Raw genomic sequence first — 25,264 nt, forward strand, 5'->3', positions numbered from 1 at the left:
GGTGTCCGTTAACCTCTTTTGTGTTGGCTCCTGCTGGCGTCGGGGAGTCTGGCTTGGTTTTGTTTGTCCCAAATGTTGCTATTGTTCCCGGGGATTGCTTATTAGTATGTAGATGGTTGCTATATTATTATGCAGATGGCTGCTAGTATCAACGCTGTCTGGGCCTTTGTAGAGTTAAATACACAGCAAACCTGCACCTGCTGGTTTCTGCCTGTGTTGGCTAAATTTTCCTTCAGCCTTTGCCGTTCGCCTTTTTAAAATCGGGACTTGGCCAACTCAGGTGGCTACACACCCTCCTTGTGATCCTAACGCGAAGCGTGAAGGATCACATAACTGCGTTGCTTTCCATTCCCTGACCCGGCGAGCACTCTTCGATGGCCTCTACACTGACCATAACTATGCAAGAAAATTTTAACTGATATTCTGAGGGGCGCTGTGTCAAACAGGGACATGCATTACAAAACAAGAAAATGGGAACCTCTAACTATCCTTAATAAACTACACTCACTCAAATATTTCATCACACTAACTTCCTAAACCATACAAACAAAATCATAGCAATTTTATACACATTTTCCTGGCTTGGCAGTCAAGCTCAGGATTGTACAATTGCTCATGAACATTTCTTGATTTACAACAAAACGCAAATGAATGCTCTTTATTATAGATCGCGGGGGTCGGGGGTCTGGTCGTATCCGAAAATAGGGGATCTTATTCTATATACCGGTGTGCGAGCGCGGTCAGCTTTCCTTCTCCATTTCCTCAGACGAATAGTCTGCACGATGCAGCAGAATATCGCCAATACCAAAAGGGATTCTATCAAGTAGGACAGGGAGTACCAGGTTATAAACCTGTCACACCAAGATGGTGTGTCGCTTGTGACTGGGCACTGTGGGGAAGTGAATCATTAACGGCTGGGGGAGGTGAGGTCAGGGGGTTCGCGTTCGCGCGCAACCAAATGTCCATTATAACGATGAGCCACGCGGAGGATGTCCTCATGGTTCTTCTTCTTTCACTTCTCGTCCCCGGTCCTGGAGCTTCTGGAGTTCTGTGTGATCAAGCATAGTGTCTGTTACTACCTTGTGTTAATATCTCGTACGACAGCCTGTCTGTCCTTTAGTGCCAATTACTCCCTTTATAATTGGTCACTATGTGTGACTCCCTCATTTTCTTTTCTTCAAAAACCGAATTTCAGGACAAGACACACATACAGATAATGGACCAGTGCGAACCGTCTCACAGACTGTGTGGTTTACCATCTAAATGTTTCAGGATGTAAATAGCAGAGGGTTGGCAACCTAAGGGTTACCTGAAACAAAACAAAACCTTTTGAACCAAATTTTCCAAAATGAGGTGCATATGAGCCGCGACAGGTAAGAGTTGGATAGATTCCCCGGGTAGGACGGCGACCAATGCCGTGTGTGCCCTACCTGAGCGTAGCTGACCAGAGGTGGGGGGTTCCCAGGCAGGGCGGGTCCCAATGCCGTTTCTCCACTGCCTGAGCAACCGACAAGAACGGGCAAGAAATGTAGTCATCGTGGGGGGCTGCCATAGTGGTTCTTCCCTCGAACCAGAAGAGCAGTTATGAACGGGGATCTGTGTATCTGTCGACAGACGAGTTCCGCTGAACTGGCGTCTGGGACATTTACAAGTGTCTACGGACAAACTAGTTCCTCTGAACTAGCATCTGGCCAAACTAGTTTCTCTGACTGCCAGTGGCGTGGGGCCGTGGAAAAAAAAATTCCGGTCTGACATACAACATTTAACAATACACTACAAACATCATAAAACACGTTCCAGGTTCCATCAGAAAGGACACCGTTTCTCCCAAGCGGTTCCTTTTAAAACATCATCTGGACACCTCAGTTATCGGTTGCGAACAGGGTCGCAAAGGGGTTCCCGTTTTGGGAGTCAGACTCAAAGTCGTCCTCTTCTCCCGGATGCCAAACTCGCGAGTGTATCAGGGCTGATAGGGCTGCATGGTGCTGCATGGTGTGATTTTGAACTGCATGGTGTGATTTTGAATCGCTCTCGTCATTCCGGACCAGTCTGTACGAATTGTGTCTTTTTGTGAAACCCGGCCACGACTAATTGCTATTGCGCTGATGCTTTCTAAATAAGATTGCTGACGTAAAGTTGCCCCTAACGTAGTCTGTCCAATTTCCAGTCCAATATATTTAAATGCACTGGAAGCCTGCCTTCCAACCCTGAATTCTTTCCTCAAACCAGAGATTACAATAGCTTCAAAATCACTAGTCCCACCCCACAAAAAATCATCGACATGCATCATATAAAGATGCCAGAAAAATTTCCTTTGTAGTGCCAGTAAATCATTGCCGGATCTGCTTTCAACTGGTAACAATCTAACTTTAACAAATCTGACCTTAACGAAAAATGCCAGACTCTAGATGCATTATTTAATCTATATACACATTTGTTCAACTTCCAGAGTACCCCTCTGTGTTAGCTGCCTCTTTAGGAGGACGGAGACAAATGTCTCTCTGGAGCTGATGCCCCTGCAAAACGGCAGCTTTTATATCTATAGATTTGCATTCCCTTGCCTTTGTGGCTAATAGAGCCAAGAAGATCTTTAAAATAACCTTTCCTGCCGTATGTGATTCTATCCTTAAATCATGATCATCCAAGTTTCCTTCAAATCCCCTTGCCACAAGCCTGACCTTTGCCTTATAAGTTCCATCCAGAAGAACCTTTTCCGTACAAATCCATCTGTGGGATAGAGCTCTTTGTCCCCTATCCGGTACTTCCGTGTATACCCCAAATTCACTCCAACGATGCAGTTCTTGCTGTTTGGCATCTTTGATAACTTTTTCATCTAATTTAATGGAAGCCACCAAAATCACGTGCATGTGGGCTTCTACTCCTATTGGTATTCGTAGTCTTACTCATGTTCCAAGACCTTGATAAACTACTCTCCTTCCTGGCATCTTGTTCTGTACTGCTACTGCTTGATCTTTCCTTCTGCTGTGGGATGTCCTTTCAATTGTTCTGGACCTTTTCCTGGGGAACTGTACACTATCCGATGTACTATCTGAACTGGCACTGCGTTTCTGTGCCCTCTATTTTTGAACTTCATGTTCCCAATCCATTGTCTTGACTCCCTCCCTGAATGCTGTACATTCAACTAGTGTTTATACTTTCCAGTGGCCTTCCCTGCTCCACTAATAACAGTTGCATCCTTTCATTGACTAGACCCTTCAGGCAAGTATGTCACTTTTGTACCAACTTTTGGCAATTGTCCTTTCGGAAAAATGGCCTGTTCTAATTCATCAGAAGTGTTGCGTTCCTCTACAGAAACCCTGTCTATATCAATTAACTGGTCCTCATTGTTCTGTAACACATGCATACCAGATGCCCCTGGTTCCTCGTCATGTCTGTCTGCTCAGTCTAAATTTGAAAACTTGTAATCTGTACCCATTATCCTTGATGAATGGACCCTAACAGTTTGATTGCCATGTTGCAAAATAATTGTTTTGCCATCCATGCCTATGATCTTCCCTGGGCCTTTCCATTCATTAAAATTGTCTCTCTTATGGTATACTATGTCTCCTTGTTGAAAAATGGTATTTGATGGCCGTACATTATGCCTTCAAGCTCTGCGAATTCTTTCAGAAACATCTGCTTCCAAAAAAACGTTTCTACTGCTATGTAATGCATTTAAATGCTCAGCAAAGGCAGAGCTAATTGTAGTCCCTTCCCAAGCTGGAGGCTGGTCATCCAAAATAGATGGAATTTTAGGATTTCTACCAAACACCAATTGATGGGACTATAGCCCCCAACCATCTGCAATGAATTAATTGTATGTACTGCCCATGCTAAAGCTGAAGTTAGCTTGCAGTTTGGTCTATCTGCCAAAATTTTCTGGAGCATGTCATCTATGGTTTCTTTCACACACACCATTACTAAATGGGCTTTCTGCAGCCGTATTCATAACTGTGATATTCACGTTTTCACATATCCCTAAAGTCATCATTAGCAAATTCTCCCCCATTGTCCGAAAGGAATTTTGCCGGTGGGCCCATTCCTGTCCCTATCCATTTTTCCACGACTTGATCCAGAATTACTCTTTTTTCTTTACTTTGTACAACCGTTGATTGACTAAATCTGGTTGCTAAATCGACAAAATGCAAAATAACTATCTTATTGGCTTTATCCCAGATCTTAAGGTCCATGGCCACAATGTCATTAAAATCCCTGGCCAAAGGTAGGGTTACTATCGGTCGTGCTGGTGTCCTTCTGTACTTCCTACAAACTTCACTAATCTGTTCTATCAGCTTAGTATAGTCTTCATCCCTTACCCCTGCATCCTTTAATAAAATTTTCAGCCTCCGAGGAGACGGATGTGCAAATTGCCTATGCAGTTTTAATACAAGAAGCTTTTTTGCAGCTAAAGTCACATTTTCAACTGCCATTAACACATCCTGAACAACTATACTTGAAATATTATTTGTCAGTAATGGAATAAAATAGTGCCCTGACTGTGTAAATTGTAAGTCCACCGTCTTTCCAAAAACTGTTGCCTTATCCTGTTCCCTAGCCAGTTTCATGTGTGCTTTCTTCATCGACGGCTGCTCAGAAGCAAAGGTATCTCACTTGATACAACATCCGTGCTCATGAAATGATTCACTCTGGCAATATTGCAAGGGATCACCGCTCTTTTCAGCAACTTCAGAGTATTATCATCCCCAAACCCGAAACTTTGGCACTTTCAAATTCCTTAACCTTATTACGATTTTCAGCATTCAAGGAGTCCAGGTAACATTTTAACCAGTCAATTCCACACACAGAAGATGTGCAGCCACTGTCCAATACAGCACAATTGAAGGATTCTGCAACCAACACCCTCATTACCCTCATAAAACTGCTTGTTAATAAGACAATGCCTTCTTTCTGGTTCCTATCTTTTTCCTCTTCTGACTCTTCCGTGTCATGTGTCGCTTCAAACAATCTATTATAACGTGTTGGACAGTTGAAAGCATAATGGTATTGCGAATCACATTGAAAACATTGATTTATCATACGCGTGCATTTCTGGGGTTCATCTTCCTATTGTAGGTTCGAACTGTGTTTCTGTCTTCATAATTTCCGGGTCCCGATCTCCTTCTATAGTCTTGGAACCTGTTCGCAGCCGTACGATTTCACCATCCTGTTAGTTCCGTATCTTCCATATTCTGCTTTATTGCAGACTGACCTATTTGGGTCATCAGAACCATCGGAATCTAATGTTTCCCCAGAAACATTTTTAAAGCTTCAGCATTCTGATTGAATAAGGTATCCTTATCCGCAACTGAACTGTCAAAACCAGGAGCCTATCCATGTTGCTCACTCTAGCACAGTCAAGTAATTTAAAGGCCAACACAGACTGTGGAAATTCCGGGTTGTGTTTCTGCAGCCTTTACTTTAGTCTGCCAAATTCCATTATATAGTCTCCAATGGAGATATCCTCTATTTTCCAGAACATATCAAAATCAGACCATGCTTCATACGCACTTAACAAGTCATCCTTTTTATAAATCTTATCCATATAACGTAATAGAGTCTCTAGACCTTCTTCTGAGTCTAACTCTGCCAATTCCAGCTCAGGAAACACTTTGCTTCGGATTTTAATGTCATATGGTAAAGAAAGAGCCAATGCCATACCTTGTTTTCTCTTTCCCAAAGCAGTTACCTTCGTCCACAAAACTACTGCCCTTCTTCATTGGTCGTACGATCCCCTTTCAGAAAATAAGGGGGATAGACATATCCGGCCATCTTTATCCTAGGTTCAGCCATATGTTGTTTTTTTTTCTTCCCACTCACTCCTTGGTTTTGTCTGGAAAAGGTGTATCTTTCAACCCTTCACATTTGCACAGCAACCATCCTCTGCTACCATTTGTTAGACATTTAGCTGCTGTTGTATAAATAGTCAAAAGTTCTGCTCCTTTTCACAAACACCTTTATTTTACTTTAATAGAGTCTGCACAAAACTCTATCATCACATCACCTGACACAAAGGCCACCTGAAGCCTCTTTACATGTCAGTGTCAATTATTGGATACTTAACATAAATGAGACAACTAATTGGAATGTCTCTTAATCCATTACTTAACACCCTTCAGCCCTTCAACCATCTGAGATCATTTTTCAATCTTCCCACGATCAGAATCTGCACTAAGGGGTGTTCTATATGGATTTCCTATATCGAACAGCAACTGCCGATTGCCTCTTGCAGCAATAGACTACAAGTCACATATAATCATCATATTGGGGCGGCACGGTGGTGCAGTGGTTAGCACTACTGCTTACGCCGCTGAGGATCCAGGTTTGACCCTGGCCTCGGGTCACTATCTGTGTGGAGTTTGCACATTCTCCCCGTATCTGCATGGGTTTCACCCCCACGACCCAAAGATGTGCAGGTAGGTAGATTGGTCACGCTAAGTTGCCCCTTAATTGGAAAAAACTAATTTTTAAAAAAATCATCCGCATATTGTTGGGTCAGTACAGCAATGTAATAATTCCCATTATTATGGTCATGTATCTGGAAGGGGGCAAGTAAAATCTGGCAAACCGAATGCCGGCTCTGTTGCTCGGACCTAAGACTGGTAAATGCGACCTCATGTTCTCCATCTATTCCGCCTTTTACAACTTCTCACTAAATGCCTGCCCCTCCTTTCACTCAATTTTAAATTGGCCGACTATTGCTGCAAAATTAAAAATCTATGAATAAATTGTCAAACTCTTGAAGCTACTGCGAATCCTGTTCCATTTGCAGTTACCTGTAAAGTAAAACACAAAAGACTCATTCTGTTTGGGGCAAAATGGGTTAATTAATTGGAACATATCTGACAATTCAAACATAAAATTTATAATTCCCAATTCCTGCAAAAATGTAAATACATCTTCAGCTGTTAACAGGCAAGGGTTAATTCCCTGCTCGTTTGAAAAATGGGCAGAGTAAAAGTTTTGAGTTGTACATCATTACGTCACCACCTCTTTTAGAAACATTTTGGTCGAATTGCGCCGAGTGTCAGAAATTGGCTCATCTGTAATGCCTGCATTTCAATCCTCTGTTCAGTTTCTAAGGCTCGAACACGCCGTGTGTCAGTTTCCTGTTTTGCAGCGTCAACTGCTACAATCTTGCATTCTCTACCTCCTTCTCATACAATTCTCACATCCATCCAACTAGCTTTCACTGGAGTCTTTCTCACCTGGAGGCGCATTTCGCTTTCCCCTTCTAGCCTCTTCCTCGTGCTCCTGTCCAGAGGGTCCTGGACCCTCAAAGACCTGGGTCCTTGTCTTCTCAGCATATTCAAACCATTTAAGCCTTTTGTCATTTAGGTAATCCCAGAGTACCCTTTCCCAATCTGGGATCATTAATTCGGACACAGTTTGATATTAAGGTGATCGCCCAGGGACGCCAAATGTTGATCCTCAGGCTAGGCTATAAACTGACATGACGGACAAAGAAACACTTAAACAAAAATATTTCTGACAATTCATTCTTTATTGATGCTTAAAACACAAGATGAACACGGAACTGATCTTTATTCCACTTGCTGAAGTACTAATTACTGGTTTAAATGAATCAGAAGACTCACGGCTTGGACTCAAGTACTACATGTTGCGGGCTTCATGGTGGCGCAGTGGTTAGCACTGCTGCCACACGGTGCCGAGGTCCCAGGTTCGATCCTGGCTCTGGGTCACTGTCCATGTGGAGTTTGCACAGTCTCCCTGTGTTTGCGTGGATTTCGCCCCCACAACTCAAAGATGTGCAGGGTAGGTGGATTGGCCATGCTAAATTGCCCCTTAATTGGAAAAAATGAATTGGGTATTCGAAATTATTTTTAAAAGCAGAAAGTACTACACGTTGCAAGGTGAGGTGATCAGTCTCCCTTCGATGGGTCGTCTTCTTCTCGGACTCCCAGCCCGAGGGTTCACTAATAAATTGGATGTTCCTGCAGGTCTTTGCTGTGGAGGCTCCTGGCCTCCATCTTTTCATCCAGTTTCTTTGAGCATCAAAATGTTCTTAGTCACGTACACCCATGGTCTGAGGCCATCAGTTTGTACATTACCAGATGCAAAAACGGGACACATCTGGTATTCTTGTTCTTCTTCTCTGTCCTTGCCGAGCAGTCATCACAGCTGCAGCAGTTTCATGTTGAGTACATCTTATCACACCCTGCGAACTCAACAGGCCGGTTCTGCAATTACAGCTGTTTTCACAGTCTTGTGCAGATTGGTTACTTTTCCCATCATGCTTTGTGGATGTTTTAGTCGTTCGCCATCTGGCAATATTATGTATTTATTTTAGATTTACCTGTAGTGGTAAGAAAAACACTATGTACTATCCAGGATAAAATAAACGTCCTTCATCAGCTTCTGTGGATCATTTTAGTGGAAATGTGCTCTCCCAGGGTCAAAGAGCATCAGCCACAGGAAGCAAAGTTGTGAGACCGGCCAGTCCAGCAGAAAGGTACCCTCCGACCCTCCCACTTCACCAAGTGTCAGAATGAACATGGTTCAGTCCTGGATGTGATTAACAGCAGCAATAACAGCAGAATCCAACCCCTGTCATCACTTGTGAACTCGCTGGTGTCTCAGTAAGTGGGATGACCGAGAGAATCCCCTTGCACACACGGCGCACCCGAATGGCCTCTCCCCGGTGTGAACTTGCTGGTGTCTCAGTAAGTTGGATGACCGAGAGAATCCCCTTGCACACACGGTGCACCTGAATGGCCTCTCCCCGGTGTGAACTCGCTGGTGCCTCTGCAGGCCGCATGAATCCATGAATCCCTTCCCACACTGAGAACAGGTGAATGGTCTCTCCCCAGTGTGAACTCGCTGGTGCGTCTGCAGGCCGGATGAATCCATGAATCCCTTCCCACACTGAAAGCAGTTGTACGGCCTCTCCCCAGTGTGAACTCGCTGGTGTCTCAGCAGGTGGGATGACCGAGAGAATCCCTTCCCACACACGGAGCAGGTGAATGGCTTCTCCCCAGTGTGAACTCGCTGGTGTCTCCGCAGGCTGGATGAATCAGTGAATCCCTGCTGACACTGAGAGCAAGTGAATGGCCTCTCCCCAGTGTGAACTCGCTGGTGTGTCCGCAGGTGGGAAGAGGTTCGAAAGCTCTTTGTGCAGTGACAGCAGCTGAACGGTTTCTCCTCAGTGTGGACTCGATGGTGTACCCGCAGGTGGGATGACCTTTGAAACCTCTTTGTGCAGTGAGAGCAGCCGAACGGTCTCTCCTCAGTGTGAATGCGCTGGTGTACCATCAGTACCTGAGAGCTTTTAAAGGAACTCCCACAGTCAGAGCATTTAAAGGGTCTCTCATTGGAGTGAGTGACACTGTGTCTCAGCAGGATGGATGACTGAGTGAATCCCTTCCCACAGTCCCCACATTTCCACGGTTTCTCCATGGTGCGGGTGCCCTTGTGTCTCTCCAGGTCAGACATACGGTCTCTCCCCGATGTGAATGGTGTGATGTTTTTTCAGGCTCCGTAACTGGTTAAAACTCTTTCCACAGTCAATGCACTGGAACACTCTCACTCGGGTGTTTGGGCACCTCAGTATTTTTCCAGTCAGAATTATACCCACAGCTTTTTGAAGCAGACAGAACAGACAAACATTTCTCCTCTCCTCCTAGATTCAAAGTCTGATGATATTCCGATACCGATGAATTGAATGACTCTGTCAGATCTTGATGTGACGTTTGATTTGAGATTTTCGTCTGTCGATCCTCACCTTCTGATATCCTGTAAAAACATTTTACAAAAGACATCACTGTCAGTGCAGGATAGAAACTCAGAACTATGGAACATTCTTTCCTCTCTTATTCCCCAAGAGCTGTGAATCCCCGTCCCACACTCTCCCCCTCCATTCTCACTCTGCTGTATTTAATATTCACCCTCCCAATTCTCCTGAAGGTGCTGATTCAGGCTGATTGACAGATCCCTGCTCACTGCTTCCTGTCCTTGTCACAGAGACCTGAAAATCTTCATGCAGGCTGCCAGCCTAACAGAAATATGTCTTTAATACTGGACTAAAATGTAGTGAATGGATAGGGGTGTTTCAGCTGGTTAAGATACAGGGGGTTATGATTGATCATGATCTTGAACTTGCTGCCAATGAGACTGACAGAATTGCTCGACGGAGAGTCATCATCGACTTGAGTTGTCCAATAGAATCCTTTAAATACTTTGTGCCGTAAATACTCCGACAGGAAATATATAATGTAGCTATAATACTATACCACAAGACTAGAAATAATAAACGTACTTTATTCAACCCATAAATAATACATTGAATCTGGACCAAATTACAAAACTGGACATATCTATGTTCTCATCGAATCATAGTTTTGCAGCATAGAAAGAGGTCCTTAGGCCTATCATGTCTGCACCAGGCATCAAGCACCTATCTATTCTAATCCGAATTTACAGCTCTTGGTCCATAGCCTTCATAGAATCATAGAATTTACAGTGAAGAAGGAGGCCATTCGGCCCATTGAGTCTGCACCGGCCCTTACAAAGAGCACCCTACTGAAGCCCATGTATCTATCCTAACCCGTAACCTCCACTTAACCTTTTTGGACACGAGGGGCAATTTAGCATGGCCAATCCACCTAACCCGCACATCTTACGACTGTGGGAGGAAACCGGAGCACCCGGAGGAAACCCACGCAGACACGGGGGGAACGTGCAGACTCCACACAGACAGTGACCCAACCGGGAATCGACCCTGGTACCCGGGAGCTGTGAAGCAAGTGTGCTAACCACTGTGCTACCGTGCTGCCCTCAGCCTTGTAAGTTATGGCATTTCAAGTGCACATTGAAATACTTTCAGGATTGCGACCAGTGCCACGTGATAGTCAGAGTAGGAATGACAGGATAGCTAGGATGAATACGTGGCTTGAAAGATGGTGCAAGAGGGAGGGTTTCAAATTCCTGGACATTGGGACCGGTTCTGGGGGAGGTGGGACCTGTACAAATCGGACGGTCTGCATCTGGGTGGGACCGGAACCAATGTTCTCGGGGGTGTGTTTGCTAGTGCAGTTGGGGAGGGTTTAAACTAATGTGGCAGGGGGATGGGAACTGATGTAGGAAGTCAATGGGGACGGAAACAAAAGGCAGGAAGGGAGAGTGTGTAAAGCATGACCAGAGAAAGCAGGGGAGAGAGCAAGGAAAGTCTACATTAAACTGCATTTATTTCAATGCAAGGGGCCTGACGGGCAAAGCGGATGAACTCAGGGCATGGATGGGCACATGGGACTGGGATATTGTAGCTATGACTGAAACATGGCTAAGGGAGGGGCAGGACTGGCAGCTCAATGTTCCGGGGTACAGATGCTATAGAAAGGATAGAACAGGAGGTAAGAGAGGAGGGGGAGTGGCATTTTTGATTAGGGAGAACATCACGGCAGTACTTAGAGGGGATATATCCGAGGGTTCGCCCACTGAGTCAATATGGGTGGAACTGAAAAATAAGAAGGGAGAGATCACCTTGATAGGACTGTACTACAGGCCCCCAAATAGTCAGCGGGAAATTGAGGAGCAAATATGTAAGGAGATTACAGATAGCTGCAAGAATAATAGGGTGGTAATAGTAGGGGACTTTAACTTTCCCAACATTGACTGGGACAGCCATAGCATTAGGGGCTTGGATGGAGGGAAATTTGTTGAGTGTATTCAGGAGGAATTTCTCATTCAGTATGTGGATGGACGGATTAAAGAGAGGGGGCAAAACTTGACCTCGTCTTGGGAAATAAGGAAGGGCAAGTGACAGAAGTGTTAGTGAGGGATCACTTTGGGACAAGTGACCATAACTCCATTAGTTTTAAGATAGCTATGGAGAATGATAGGTCTGGCCCAAGAGTTAAAATTCTTAATTGGGGCAAGGCCAATTTTGATGGTATCAGACAGGACCTTTCAGAGGTAGATTGGGGGAGACTGTTGGCAGGCAAAGGGACGGCTGGTAAATGGGAGGCTTTTAAAAATGTGTTAACCAGGGTTCAGGGTAAGCACATTCCCTTTCGAGTGAAGGGCAAGGCTGGTAGAAGTAGGGAACCCTGGATGACTCGCGATATTGAGACTCTGGTCAAGGAAAAGGAGGCATATGACGTACATAAACAACTGGGATCAAGTGGATCCCTTGAAGAGTATAGAGATTGTCGAAATAGAGTTAAGAGGGAAATCAGGAGGGCAAAAAGGGGACATGAAATTGCTTTGGCAAATAATGCAAAGGAGAATCCAAAGAGCTTCTACAGATACATAAAGGGAAAAAGAGTAACTAGGGACAGAGTAGGGCCTCTTAAGGATCAACAAGGGCATCTATGTGCAGAGCCACAAGAGTTGGGTGAGATCCTGAATGAATATTTCTCATCGGTATTCACGGTGGAGAAAGGCATGGATGTTAGGAAACTAAGGGAAATAAATAGTGATGTCTTGAGAAGTGTGGATATTACAGAGGAGGAGGTGCTGGAAGTCTTAAAGCGCATCAAGGTAGATAAATCCCCGGGACCTGATGAAATGTATCCCAGGATGTTGAGGGAGGCTAGGGAGGAAATTGCGGGTCCCCTAACAGAGATATTTGAATCATCGGCAGCCACAGGTGAGGTGCCTGAAGATTGGAGAGTGGCGAATGTTGTGCCCTTGTTTAAGAAGGGCAGCAGGGAAAAGCCTGGGAACTACAGACCGGTGAGCCTAACGTCTGTAGTAGGTAAGTTGCGAGAAGGTATTCTGAGAGACAGGATCTACAAGCATTTAGAGAGGCAAGGACTGATTTGGGGCAGTCAGCATGGCTTTGCGCTTGGAAAATCATGTCTCACAAATTTGATTGAGTTTTTTGAGGGGGTGACCAAGAAGGTAGATGAGGGCAGTGCAGTAGACGTTGTCTACATGGACTTTAGCAAAGCCTTTGACAAGGTACCGCATGGTAGGTTGTTGCAGAAGGTTAAAGCTCACGGGATCCAGGGTGAGGTTGCCAATTGGATTCAAAATTGGCTGGACGACAGAAGAGAGGGTGGTTGTAGAGGTTGTTTTTCAAACTGGAGGCCTGTGACCAGTGGTGTGCCTCAGGGATCGGTGCTGGGTCCACTGTTATTTGTGATTTATATTAATGATTTGGATGAGAATTTAGGAGGCATGGTTAGTAAGTTTGCAGATGACACCAAGATTGGTGGCACAGTGGATAGTGAAGAAGGTTATCTAGGATTGCAATGGGATCTTGATCAATTAGGCCAGTGGGCCGACGAATGGCAGATGGAGTTTAATTTAGATAAATGTGAGGTGATGCATTTTGGCAGATCGAATCAGGCCAGGGCCTACTCAGTTAATGGTATGGCGTTGGGGAGAGTTATAGAACAAAGAGATCTAGGAGTACAGGTTCATAGCTCCTTGAAGGTGGAGTCGCAGGTGGACAGGGTGGTGAAGAAGGCATTCGGCATGCCTGGTTTCATTGGTCAGAACATTGAATACAGGTGTTGGGACGTCTTGTTGAAGTTGTACAAGACATTGGTACGGCCACACTTGGAATACTGTGTGCAGTTCTGGTCACCCTATTATAGAAAGGATATTATTAAACTAGAAAGAGTGCAGAAAAGATTTACTAGGATGTTACCGGGACTTGATGGTTTGAGTTATAAGGGGAGGCTGGATAGACTGGGACTTTTTTCCCTGGAGAGTAGGAGGCTTAGGGGTGATCTTATAGAGGTCTATAAAATAATGAGGGGCATAGATGAGGTAGATAGTCAACATCTTTTCCCAAAGGTAGGGGAGTCTAAAACTAGAGGGCATAGGTTTAAGGTGAGAGGGGAGAGATTCAGAAGGGCCCAGAAGGGCAATTTCTTCACTCAGAGGGTAGTGAGTGCCTGGAATGTGCTGCCAGAGGTAGTGGTAGAGGCAGGTACAATTGTGTCTTTTAAAAAGCATTTAGATAGTTACATGGGTAAGATGGGTATAGAGGGTTAGGGGCCAAGTGCGGGCAACTGGGACTAGCTTAATGGTAAAAACTGGGCGGCATGGACTGGTTGGGCCGAAGGGCCTGTTTCCATGCTGTAAACTTCTATGATTCTATGACTTCTTAAATGATGTGAGTGTTCCCACCTCTTCCAGGCAGTGAGTTCCAGATTCCCACCACTCTCTGCGTGAAAATATCTTTCCCCAAATTCCCTCTAAATCTCTTGCCCCTCACCTTAAATCTATGCCGCCTGGATACTGACCCCTCTAATAAGGGAAAAGGTTTCTTCTAATCTACCCTACCTATGTCCTGCATAATTTGGCACACTCGTCATAGCTGAAATGCTCCAGCCCAGGCAACATCATTGCACACAGTACTCTGTGGCCTAACGAGCATTTTGTACAGCTCCATCATAACCTCACTGCTTTTATGTTCAATGCCTCGGCGATAAAGGAAAGAATCCTGTACGCCTTCTTAACCACCTTATCTACCTGTCCTGCTGTCTACAGGGTCCTAGAGAAATGTACCCCAAGTTACCTCTAATCCGCTACATTTCCGAGCATCCCACTGTTCATTGTATATTCCCTTCCCTTGTTAGTCTTCCCAAAATGTATCACCTCACGCTTTTCAGGGTTAATTTCAATTTGCCACTGTTATGCCCATCTGACCTGCCTCCCTACATTGTTGTGTCATCTAAGGTTTGTCAGGTAGGATCAAGGAAAACCCAAGAGCTTTCTATAGGTATGTCAGGAATAAAAGAATGACTAGGGTAAGAGTAGGGCCAGTCAAGGACAGGGATGGGAAGTTGTGTGTGGAGTCTAAAGAGATAGGCGAGATACTAAATGAATATTTTTCGTCAGTATTCACTCAGGAAAAAGAGAATGTTGTGGAGGAGAATGCTGAGACCCGGGCTATTAGAATAGATGGCATTGAGGTACGTAGGGAAGAGTTGTTGGCAATTCTGGACAAGCTGAAAATAGATAAGTCCCCGGGGCCTGATGGGATTTATCCTAGGATTCTCTGGGAAGCCAGGGAAGAGATTGCTGAGCCTTTGGCTTTGATTTTTATGTCATCATTAGCTCCAGGAATAGTGCCAGAGGACTGGAGGAGAGCAAATGTGGTTCCTTTGTTCAAGAAGGGGAGTAGAGACAACCCCGGCAACTATAGACCGGTGAGCCTCACGTCTGTTGTGGGTAAAGTCTCGGAGGGGATTATAAGAGACAAGATTTATAATCATCTAGATAGGAATAATATGATTAGGGATAGCTAGCATGGCTTTGTGAAGGGTAGGTCATGCCTCACAAACCTTATCGAGTTCTTTGAGAAGGTGACTGAACAGGTAGACGAGGGTAGAGCAGTTGATGTGGTGTATATGGATTTCAGTAAAGCGTTTGATAAGGTTCCCCACGGTAGGCTATTGCAGAAAATACAGAGGTTGGGGATTGAGGGTGATTTAGAGATGTGGATCAGAAATTGGCTAGCTGAAAGAAGACAAAGGGTGGTGGTTGATGGGAAATGTTCAGAATGGAGTTCAGTTACAAGTGGCGTACCACAAGGATCTGTTCTGGGGCCGTTGCGGTTTGTCATTTTTATAAATGACCTAGAGGAGGGCGCAGAAGGGTGGGTGAGTAAATTTGCAGACGACACTAAAGTCGGTGGTGTTGTCGACAGTGCGGAAGGATGTTGCAGGTTACAGAGGGACATAGATAAGCTGCAGAGTTGGGCTGAGAGGTGGCAAATGGAGTTTAATGTAGAGAAGTGTGAGGTGATTCACTTTGGAAGGAATAACAGGAATGCGGAATATTTGGCTAATGGTAAAATTCTTGGAAGTGTGGATGAGCAGAGGGATCTCGGTGTCCATGTACATAGATCCCTGAAAGTTGCCACCCAGGTTGATAGGGTTGTGAAGAAGGCCTATGGAGTGTTAGCCTTTATTGGTAGAGGGATTGAGTTCTGGAGTCATGAGGTCATGTTGCAGCTGTACAAAACTCTGGTACGGCCGCATTTGGAGTATTGCGTACAGTTCTGGTCACCTCATTATAGGAAGGACGTGGAAGCTTTGGAACGGGTGCAGAGGAGATTTACCAGGATGTTGCCTGGTATGGAGGGAAAATCTTATGAGCAAAGGCTGATGGACTTGAGGTTGTTTTCGTTAGAGAGAAGAAGGTTAAGAGGAGACTTAATAGAGGCATACAAAACGATCAGGGGGTTAGATAGGGTGGACAGTGAGAGCCTTCTCCCGCAAATGGAAATGGCGAGCACGAGGGGACATAGCCTTAAACTGAGGGGTAATAGATATAGGACAGAGGTCAGAGGTAGGTTCTTTACGCAAAGAGTGGTGAGGCCGTGGAATGCCCTACCTGCAACAGTAGTGAACTCGCCAACATTGAGGGCATTTAAAAGTTTATTGGATAAGCATATGGATGCTAATGGCATAGTGTAGGTTAGATGGCTTTTGTTTTTTGACTTCCCATGTCGGTGCAACATCGTGGGCCGAAGGGCCTGTACTGCGCTGTATCGTTCTATGTTTTCCTCCTCGCTACTTACCACACCACCAATTTTTGTGTAATTTGCGAAGTTGTGGAGGAAAACCCCAACATTCACATCTAGGCCATCAATCATAAAATCTCTACATGCAGGAGGCCATTTAGCCCATCCAGTCTACAGACCCTCTCAAAGAGCACCCCACCTAGGCCCCATTCCCCATCCTCTCCCCACAGCCCCAGCTCAATGCACATGATATTAATTCACTGTCCCCTTAAACGTCAGCCATCTCCTGGGGAAAGCAGCCCTTTAATTGTGAACATTGGGAAAGAGACCATCCTTTTAGCCAGACAAATAAATGTGTCAAGCTGAGGGAGCAAAGGATGTCAATGTCTTGAAGAGAGATAGAGAGAGAGACCTGGGCCAAGCTTTGCAGAGTCTGCACCCTCCCTGGATTCTCTTCCTTTCCCTTCAGTTGCTCCAAGTCACCAATTGAAGGTCAGAATGAGAAATGTAAAGGGGGAGAAAAGAAAGTGTTTTACTCACAGAGGTTGCAGACAGGAGGAGGTTTCCCTGTGCCTTGCAGCTGTTTGTGTTTAGTGACTACTATGTTTAGTGTTTAGTTGCTACTGTGAAATTTAGTTAGGCCTTGTTAGGCTCAATCTTCATTCAACAAAGCCCGCTCTCTGATTGGCTGAAGGACAAAAGAGTACTTCCGGTCCAATAACTTTTTCCTTTGGCCGGAAGTGGTGAAAGGTTGGGAGACAGGTGTGCGCATGTGTAGATTTTGAGAATATTGCTTCTGTGCGGTCTGCTGATGGTGTCTGCTGTTTTCCGATGTGGAATGCGCATGCGCATCTTTGGATTGGAACGGGTGTGTGCATTTTGGGGTGTAGTACGCATGTGCGTTTTGGGCCGTAATGCGCATGTGCGGGACTGAGGCGGGGAGCGGAACAAAGCGGCGCACTGACCATTGTGTGCGCCGGTCTTCCAGCCTTTCCCATTGGACACCAGCTCAGCGCGGCTGGAGGGAAAAGTCTCTCCCACTCCCACGTGGCGTTCCGCCCCTCAGTGTCTGTCAGCGGGGGACTGGCCAATGGGAAACCGGGAGGACCGGAAGGACTCTGCTCCTCCAGCCAATCAGAGCTCCCCCATTGTCTGACTAGGGAAATTAGACAATGGGCTTTTTCCTGTCCAGTGTTGTTATATGGTGCAGTTTAGATATATTATTTATAGTTCTGGAATAAAGTACATTTATTATTATTTCTACTCTTGTGATATTTTACTGTAGCTACGTTATATATTTCCAGTCATCTCTTCCCTCACAGGATGTTAGTCTCTGGAATTCATTTCTACAATGGAGTCTGGGGGTCATTGAATATATTCAAGGATGAGTTAGACAATTTCTGATTGAGGAGGGAGTCGAGGGTCATGGGGAACCGGCAGGAAAATGGAGAGAAAGCTGAGATGAGGAGGGATTTCTTCACTCGAGGATATGGTGAAACTTTGGATTTTTCTACCCGAGAAGACTCAGTGGAGCCTCAGTCATCAAGTATTTTTAGGACAGGTATTGATAGGTTTCTAGATATAGAAGATATCAATGGATATGGGGGATAGTGTGGGAAAATGGTGTTGAGGTGAACTGGCTAATGATCTCATTGAATGGTTGACCAGGCCATTCAGCCCAATTTGTTATGGTCTGGGCCAGGACTGGGAGCAGTGAGCAGGGATCTGTCAATCAGCCTGAATCAGCACCTTCAGGAGAATTGGGAGGGTGGATATTAGATGCAGCAGAGTGAGAATGGAGGGAGAGTGTGTGGGATGGAGATTTGCAGCTTTGGGGGAATAGGAGAGGAAAGAATATTCCCGAGAAATTAGAATTGTCTGTTGTGAATTTCTTTTTTGTTCGAATGGTTTTATTCATGGTATATTTACAGATGTACACAAAAAGAAATAACTAAAACACCACAAAACTAAAAAGCCAAAGAGGGGGGGAAATAAAAACAAGGGAAGTATATATGCATGATGCAAAGAAGAGAAAATTCCAATCCAGATGCCATCAGGGGGTGGTGGCTTTCTACTCCCACAAACTGGAGAGAGAGCTCAGGAAATGACAACAACCACGACATTTCATTACACGTGCCATTAAGGGGGACTGGCTTCCTACCCCCTACTCTTCTGCTTAAAAATTAAATACAAAACAAGCAAAACAAAACCGGGTGGAAGGGGCACCTGGGCGGTGCCCCTGATGTCGCTTGCAACTTTGGTCTGTTTTCTTTTTTTGTTTTTATCCATTTGCCTCCGCTTTGGCTGTCTGTCGTTCCTTCTGCCAGTTCTTTCTCCGTTTTGCCTTGCTGTGCTTGTTGCGGTCGTTGTCGTTCCTGTGCTCTCCACAGTATGTGTTCCCTCGTCCTTCCTCATCTTTCCTCCCCTCTGGCTCCCCTCTGTTGTTCTCCCCTCGTCCTTCCTCCACTGTACCCCCCCCCCTCCCCTTCTCCCTCCCACCCCCTTCTCTGCTACTCCCCTTTCTTTTCATAGTGTTTGGCTGCTCCCTCTTGCACTGCCCCCCCCCCCCCCCCCCACCCCCCGGTCCTCCCTCTTTTCTCTCATGTCTTGATTCTAAATTTCTATCCTGCACTGACTGTAATGTCTTTTCCAAATCTTTTTTTTTAATGAACATTTTATTGAGGTATTTTCGGTATAGTAACAACAACAAAATAAACAAGAGACATGAAACCATAAACATAGTGCAAAAGCCATTTACCTCTTGTACACTCCCCCCCCCCCTTATTGACCCCCTACTCTAATCTAAACTACTGGGCTAATGGTAAAATTCTTGGCAGTGTGGATGAGCAGAGAGATCTCAGTGTCCATGCACATAGATCCCTGAAAGTTGCCACCCAGGTTGAGAGGGTTGTTAAGAAGGCGTACGGTATGTTAGCTTTTATTGGTAGGGGGATTGAGTTTCGGAGCCATGAGGTCATGTTGCAGCTGTACAAAACTCTGGTGCGGCCGCATTTGGAGTATTGCGTGCAATTCTGGTCGCCGCATTATAGGAAGGATGTGGCAGCATTGGAAAGGGTGCAGAGGAGATTTACCAGAATGTTGCCTGGTATGGAGGGAAGATCTTATGAGGAAAGGCTGAGGGACTTGAGGCTGTTTTCGTTAGAGAGAAGAAGGTTAAGAGGTGACTTAATTGAGGCATACAAGACCATAAGACATAGGAGCGGAAGTAAGGGCATTCGGCCCATCGAGTCCACTCCACCATTCAATCATGGCTGATTTCAACTCCATTTACCCGCTCTCTCTCCATAGCCCTTAATTCCTCGAGAAATCAAGAATTTATCGACTTCTGTCTTAAAGACACTCAACGTCCCGGCCTCCACCGCCCTCTGTGGCAATGAATTCCACAGACCCACCACTCTCTGGCTGAAGAAATTTCTCCTCATCTCTGTTCTAAAGTGACTCCCTTTTATTCTAAGGCTGTGCCCCCGGGTCCTATTCTCCCCTGCTAATGGAAACAACTTCCCTACAAGATGATCAGAGGATTGGATAGGGTGGACAGTGAGAGCCTTTTTCCTCGGATGGTGATGTCTAGCACGAGGGGACATAGCTTTAAATTGAGGGGAGATAGATATAAGACAGATGTCAGAGGTAGGTTCTTTACTCAGAGAGTAGTAAGGGCGTGGAATGCCCTGCCTGCAACAGTAGTGGACTCGCGAACACTAAGGGCATTCAAATGGTCATTGGATAGACATATGGACGATAAGGGAATAGTGTAGATGGGCTTTAGAGTGGTTTCACAGGTCGGCGCAACATCGAGGGCCGAAGGGCCTGTACTGCGCTGTAATGTTCTATGTTCTAAAACATGTGGACATGGTTCGCCGGTCCTCCCGCACATTTTGCACACCTGTCTTCCACCCCCAAAAATCTGCTCATCCGAGCCACTGTCATGTGAGCCCGGTGAACAACCTTAAATTGTATCAGGCTGAGCCTGGCACATGTTGCGGACGCGTTGACTCTACTCAACCCTTCTACCCATAGACCATCCTCTATCTCACCTCCCAGCTCTTCCTCCCACTTGCGCTTCAGCTCCTCGGTCTATGTCTCCCTTGACTCCATAAGTTCCTTGTAAATGTCCGAAACGCTCCCTGCTGCTACCCACCCTCTGGAAACTACCATGTCCTGAATCCCCCTCAGCGGTAGGAGCGGGGAGTTGACACCTGTTTACGTAGGAAGTCCTGCACCTGCAGACACCTGAATTGAAAATGAAATGAAAATGAAAATTGCTTATTGTCACAAGTAGGCTTCAAATGAAGTTACTGTGAAAAGCCCCTAGGCGCCACATTCCGGCGCCTGTTCAGGGAGGCTGTTACGGGAATCGAACCGTGCTGCTGGCCTGCCATGGTCTGCTTTCAAAGCCAGCGATTTAGCCCTGTGCTAAACAGCCCCTTTAATTTGTTTCCCCTCGCCAACCCAAACTTTTCCTCCAGCGTCCTCATACTCGGAAAGCTCCCCTCTATGAACATACCCCCCATCCTCTCAATCCCCGCTCTCCGCCATAACCGGAAACCCCCCGTCCATACTTCCCAGGTCAAACCGGTGATTATCATAGATTGGGCCCAGACCGATGCTCCCACATGCCGCCTCCACTGGCCCCAAACTCTCAGGGCCGCCACCACCACTGGACTGGTGGAGTGCCATGCCGGCGGGAACGCAGAGACGCAGTTACCAGCGCCCCCAAACTGGTGCCCTTATATGAAGCCGCCTCCATATGCACCCATGACGACCCCTCCCCCACCACCCACTTCCTAATCATGGCTATATTAGCCGCCCAGTAATAGTTGCTAAATTGTGGCAGCGCCAGCCCGCCCTCTCCCTGACTCCGCTCAAGCATTACCTTCCTTACTCGTGGGGTCTTGCCCGCCCAAACGAAGCCCATGATCACTCTGTTGACCCACTTAAAAAAGGACCGCGGAATAAAAATGAGGAGACACCGAAATACAAATAGGAATCTCGGGAGGACCGTCATCTTCACCGTTTGCACCCTCCCAGCCAGAGACAACGGAAGCGAGTCCCATCTCTAAAAATCGTCCTTCATTTGGTCCACTTGCCGGCCAGATTCAATTTATGCAGCTGGTCCCATTTCTGAGCCACCTGGATACCTAGATACCTAAAGCTTCCCTTTACTAACCTAAACAGCAGCTCTCCCAGTCGCCTCTCCTGTCCCCTCGCCTGAACCACATGATTCATCAGGGCCTGAATATCCACTCTTTCCCATATTAAGCTTATACCCCGAAAACCGGCCAAATTCCCCTAAAGCCCTCATGATTTATTCCATCCCTTCTATTGGGTCCGAAACGTACAGAAGCAGGTCATCCGCATAGAGCGAAACCCTGTGCCCCCCCCCCCCACCCCCCCACCAAGCCCCGGACCAGTCCACTCCAGCCCCTTGAGGCTCTCAGAGCAATTGGCAATGGCTCTATAGCCAGCGCAAACAACAGTGGGGAAAGGGGGCATCCCTGTCTCGTCCCCCGGTGCAGTCTAAAATAGTCCGATGTAGTCCTATTCGTTCATACACTTGCCACAGGAGCCTGATACAGCAACCCCGTCTGGTCCTCCCCAATAACGCCCGGAACACAATCCTCAATCCTGGAGGATAAGGTTTTGGCCAGCAATTTGGCATCCATATTTAACAGGGAGATCGGCCTGTAGGACCCACACAGCTTTGGGTTCTTGTCCTGCTTAAGAATCAGCAAAATCATTGCCTATGACATCGTCGGGGATAGCACCCCTCTTTCCCTTGCCTCATTGAACATCTTGATCAACACCGGCCCCAATATCTCAGAGAACCTTTTATAGAACTCCACTGGGTACCCGTCCGGTCCCGGGGCTTTACCCGTCTGCATGGCCTTCAGGCCCTCCACTATCTCTTCCAATCCGATCGGAGCCCCCAGCCATTCTACCCGCTCCCCGTCCACCTTTGGGAAATTCAGCCCCTCCAAGAAATGCCTCATCCCCTCCAAATCGCTTTTGCACGATTTCAGAAGAGGAGGAAATACAGACAGAAATCGCAAACGTCAAGTCGCGATCTGATATCACATGATTCATCAGGGCCTGAATATCCAAGGCCTTTGCATCTACAAGGAAAAATGTCTGCGCTGTTTGTTGGCTTCATCAAGTCTGCCCTGATCCTCGGAAAGAGCACCCTACCTAGGCCCACACCCCCACTCTATCCCGGCAACCCTACACAACCTTTGGATACTAAGGAGAAATTTAGCATGGCCAATGCACCTAACCTATACATCTTTGGATTGTGGGTGGAAACCAGAGTAACCGTAGGAAACCCATGCAGACCTGGGGAGAACGCAGACTCCAACCCAAGATCAGAATCTAACACGGGTCCCTGGCAATGTGAGGCAGCAGTGCTAACCACTGTGATGCTACCTCAAAAGTCCATTGTCCAATTCCAAGACTGAGTCCAGCACATTTACATCATTCCTTAAATGAGAGCAATACTGTACACAGTGCTCCAGATGTGGCCTCACCAATGTCCTGTATAACTGAAGCATAACCTCCCTACTTTTGTATTCAATTCCCCTCACAATTAACAATAACATTCTATTAGCTTTCCTAATTACTTGCTGTACCTGTATACTCGCCTTTTGTGATTCATGCTCTTGGACACCCAGATCCCTCTGAGTCTCAGAGCTCTGCAATCTCTCACCATTTAGATAATAAACCTATTTTTTATTCTTCCTGCCAAACTGAACAATTTCACATTTTCCCACATTATTCTCCATTTAGCAGATCTTTTCCCACTCACTTAACCTATCTATTGCACTTTGTAGTCTCTTTATACCCTCTTCACAATTTACGTTCCAATTTATTGATTTGATTTTGATTTGATTTGATTTGATTTTGATTTTGATTTGATTTGATTTGATTTGATTTATTGTCACATGTACCGAACTACAGTGAAAAGTATTTTCCTGCAGCCGAGGGAACGTACACAGTATGTACATAGTAGACACAAGAATAATCGACAGAGAGCTTCGACAGTGATTGGTTACAGTGCGGAACAAGGGGCCAAACAAAGCAAAATACATGAGCAAGAGCAGCCTAGGGCGTCGTGAATAGTGTTCTTACAGGGAACAGATCAGTCCGAGGGGGAGTCGTTGAGGAGTCTTGTAGCTGTGGGGAAGAAACTGTTTCTATGTCTGGATGTGCGGGTCTTCAGACTTCTGTACCTCCTGTCTGATGGAAGGATCTGGAAGAAGGCAAAGCCTGGGTGCGAGGGGTCTCAGATCATGCTGTCTGCCTTCCTGAGGCAGCGGGAGGTGTAGACAGAATCAATGTGGGGTGGCAGGTTTGTGCGATACGTTGAGCTGAGTTCACCACACTCTGCAGTTTCTTGCGATCTTGGACCGAGCAGTTGCCATACCAGGCTGTGATGCAGCCGGATAGGATGCACTCTATGGCACATCTGTAGATGTCTGTGAGAGTCGATGCAGACATGCCAATCTTTGTATCATTGGAACATGCGGGCAGGAGTTAGCCATTCAGCCCATCGAGTCTGCTCCGCCATTGTCATGAACCTGCCTGGAGACATCAGTGGACAATATTCAAAGTCCTCAGTTGATACGCATCACTCCTCGGTCACGTGTTTAGAGCAGCCGTTTGGATCAGAATCAATTGTGAATGGCTAATGGAAGAGAAACAAATGATTTGGAAAAGTCCATGAGATATACAGATGTTAATGCGTAGACCAGGGTGGCACAGTAGCACAGTGGTTAGCACTGTTGCTTCACAGCTCCAGGGCCCTGGGTTCGATTACTGCTTGGGATTCCTGTCTGTGCGGAGTCTGGACATTCTCCCCGTGTCTGCGTGGGTTTCTTCTGGGTCCCTGTGTCTGCGTGGGTTTCCTACGGGTGCTCCGGTTTCCCCCACAAGTCCCAAAAGACATGCTTGTTCGCTGAATTGGATATTCTGAATTCTCCCTCTGTGTCCCCGAGCAGGTTCCAGAGTGTGGCAACTAGGGGATTTTCACAATAACTTTATTGCATTGTGAATGTAAGCCTACTTGTGACACTAATAAAGATTATTATAAGTTGATCGGGGCAGACAGCTGAATATACAGAAAACATCATCAAAGAACAAAAAAGGTTTTGTTGACCAAACCCTGAGAGGCAAAGAGAGGCAGTTAACATCTGGGAGTCTCAGAGAGAAAGACAGGCAGGTTCCAGCCACCCAGCCTGAAGACCAAGTTTACAGCAAAACAAGTTTCTACGTCTTAGAGCCAAGGGAGTGCAGAAAACCTTCGTAACGGCATTTTCAAAATTCTTCGTTGGACCAGAGGAGGACGTTTTCCCAGAGTTGAGTATCATCCCCGTATTGTGTGGTAACTATAGCTGGTAATTTAATTGGATATTGTTTGGGAACAGGGAAAGTCTTACAGAATTTAGGTATTGTAGCTATATTTTGTAACCAGGGGTACATTTTATATAAACTGTGGGGGCGCGATTCTCCCATGCCGCGCCGTATGGGGCAATCACCGTTCGTGACATTTTTTCCCACGGCGACGGTCCGACGCCGACAAGCGATTCTCCGAGGAGCAGAGGTTTGGCGTCATTTGCGCCGGCGCGTTTGGCGAGACGCCGGTCGCGGGCCGTTGTCCGCGGCCGGGCCGCCGATTCTCCGGCCTTGATGGGCCGAGTGGCCGCGTGGAAATGGCAGAGTCCCGCCGGCGCCGTTCACACCTGTTAGCTGCCGGCGGGAACTCTGCGCGGAAGGTCGGGGGGCAACCTGTGGGGCGGGGGAAAGCGTTCC

At 46.3% G+C, this 25,264-nt stretch overlaps 1 protein-coding gene across 1 annotated transcript; it reads right to left on the reverse strand.

The window, feature by feature from the left end:
- Nucleotides 1-7,482: 7,482 nt before the first annotated feature.
- LOC140422526 (uncharacterized) lies at nt 7,483-17,250 on the reverse strand. The gene is made up of 2 exons (XM_072507549.1): nt 16,982-17,250; nt 7,483-9,750 (listed from the first exon to the last, which is right to left on the reverse strand). Exon 2 carries the CDS (start codon nt 9,448-9,450, stop codon nt 8,572-8,574), a length of 879 nt encoding a protein of 292 aa, XP_072363650.1. The 5' UTR covers nt 9,451-9,750; nt 16,982-17,250; the 3' UTR covers nt 7,483-8,571.
- Between the last annotated feature and the right edge of the window lie 8,014 nt (nt 17,251-25,264).

Source organism: Scyliorhinus torazame, chromosome 5 (genome assembly GCF_047496885.1).
Source record: "Scyliorhinus torazame isolate Kashiwa2021f chromosome 5, sScyTor2.1, whole genome shotgun sequence".
Lineage (NCBI taxonomy): Eukaryota > Metazoa > Chordata > Chondrichthyes > Carcharhiniformes > Scyliorhinidae > Scyliorhinus > Scyliorhinus torazame.

Coding starts and splice junctions, on each gene's coding strand:
- LOC140422526 (XM_072507549.1), bottom strand. CDS start 9,450: ATGTCTGACCTGGAGAGACACAAGGGCACCCGCACCATGGAGAAACCG.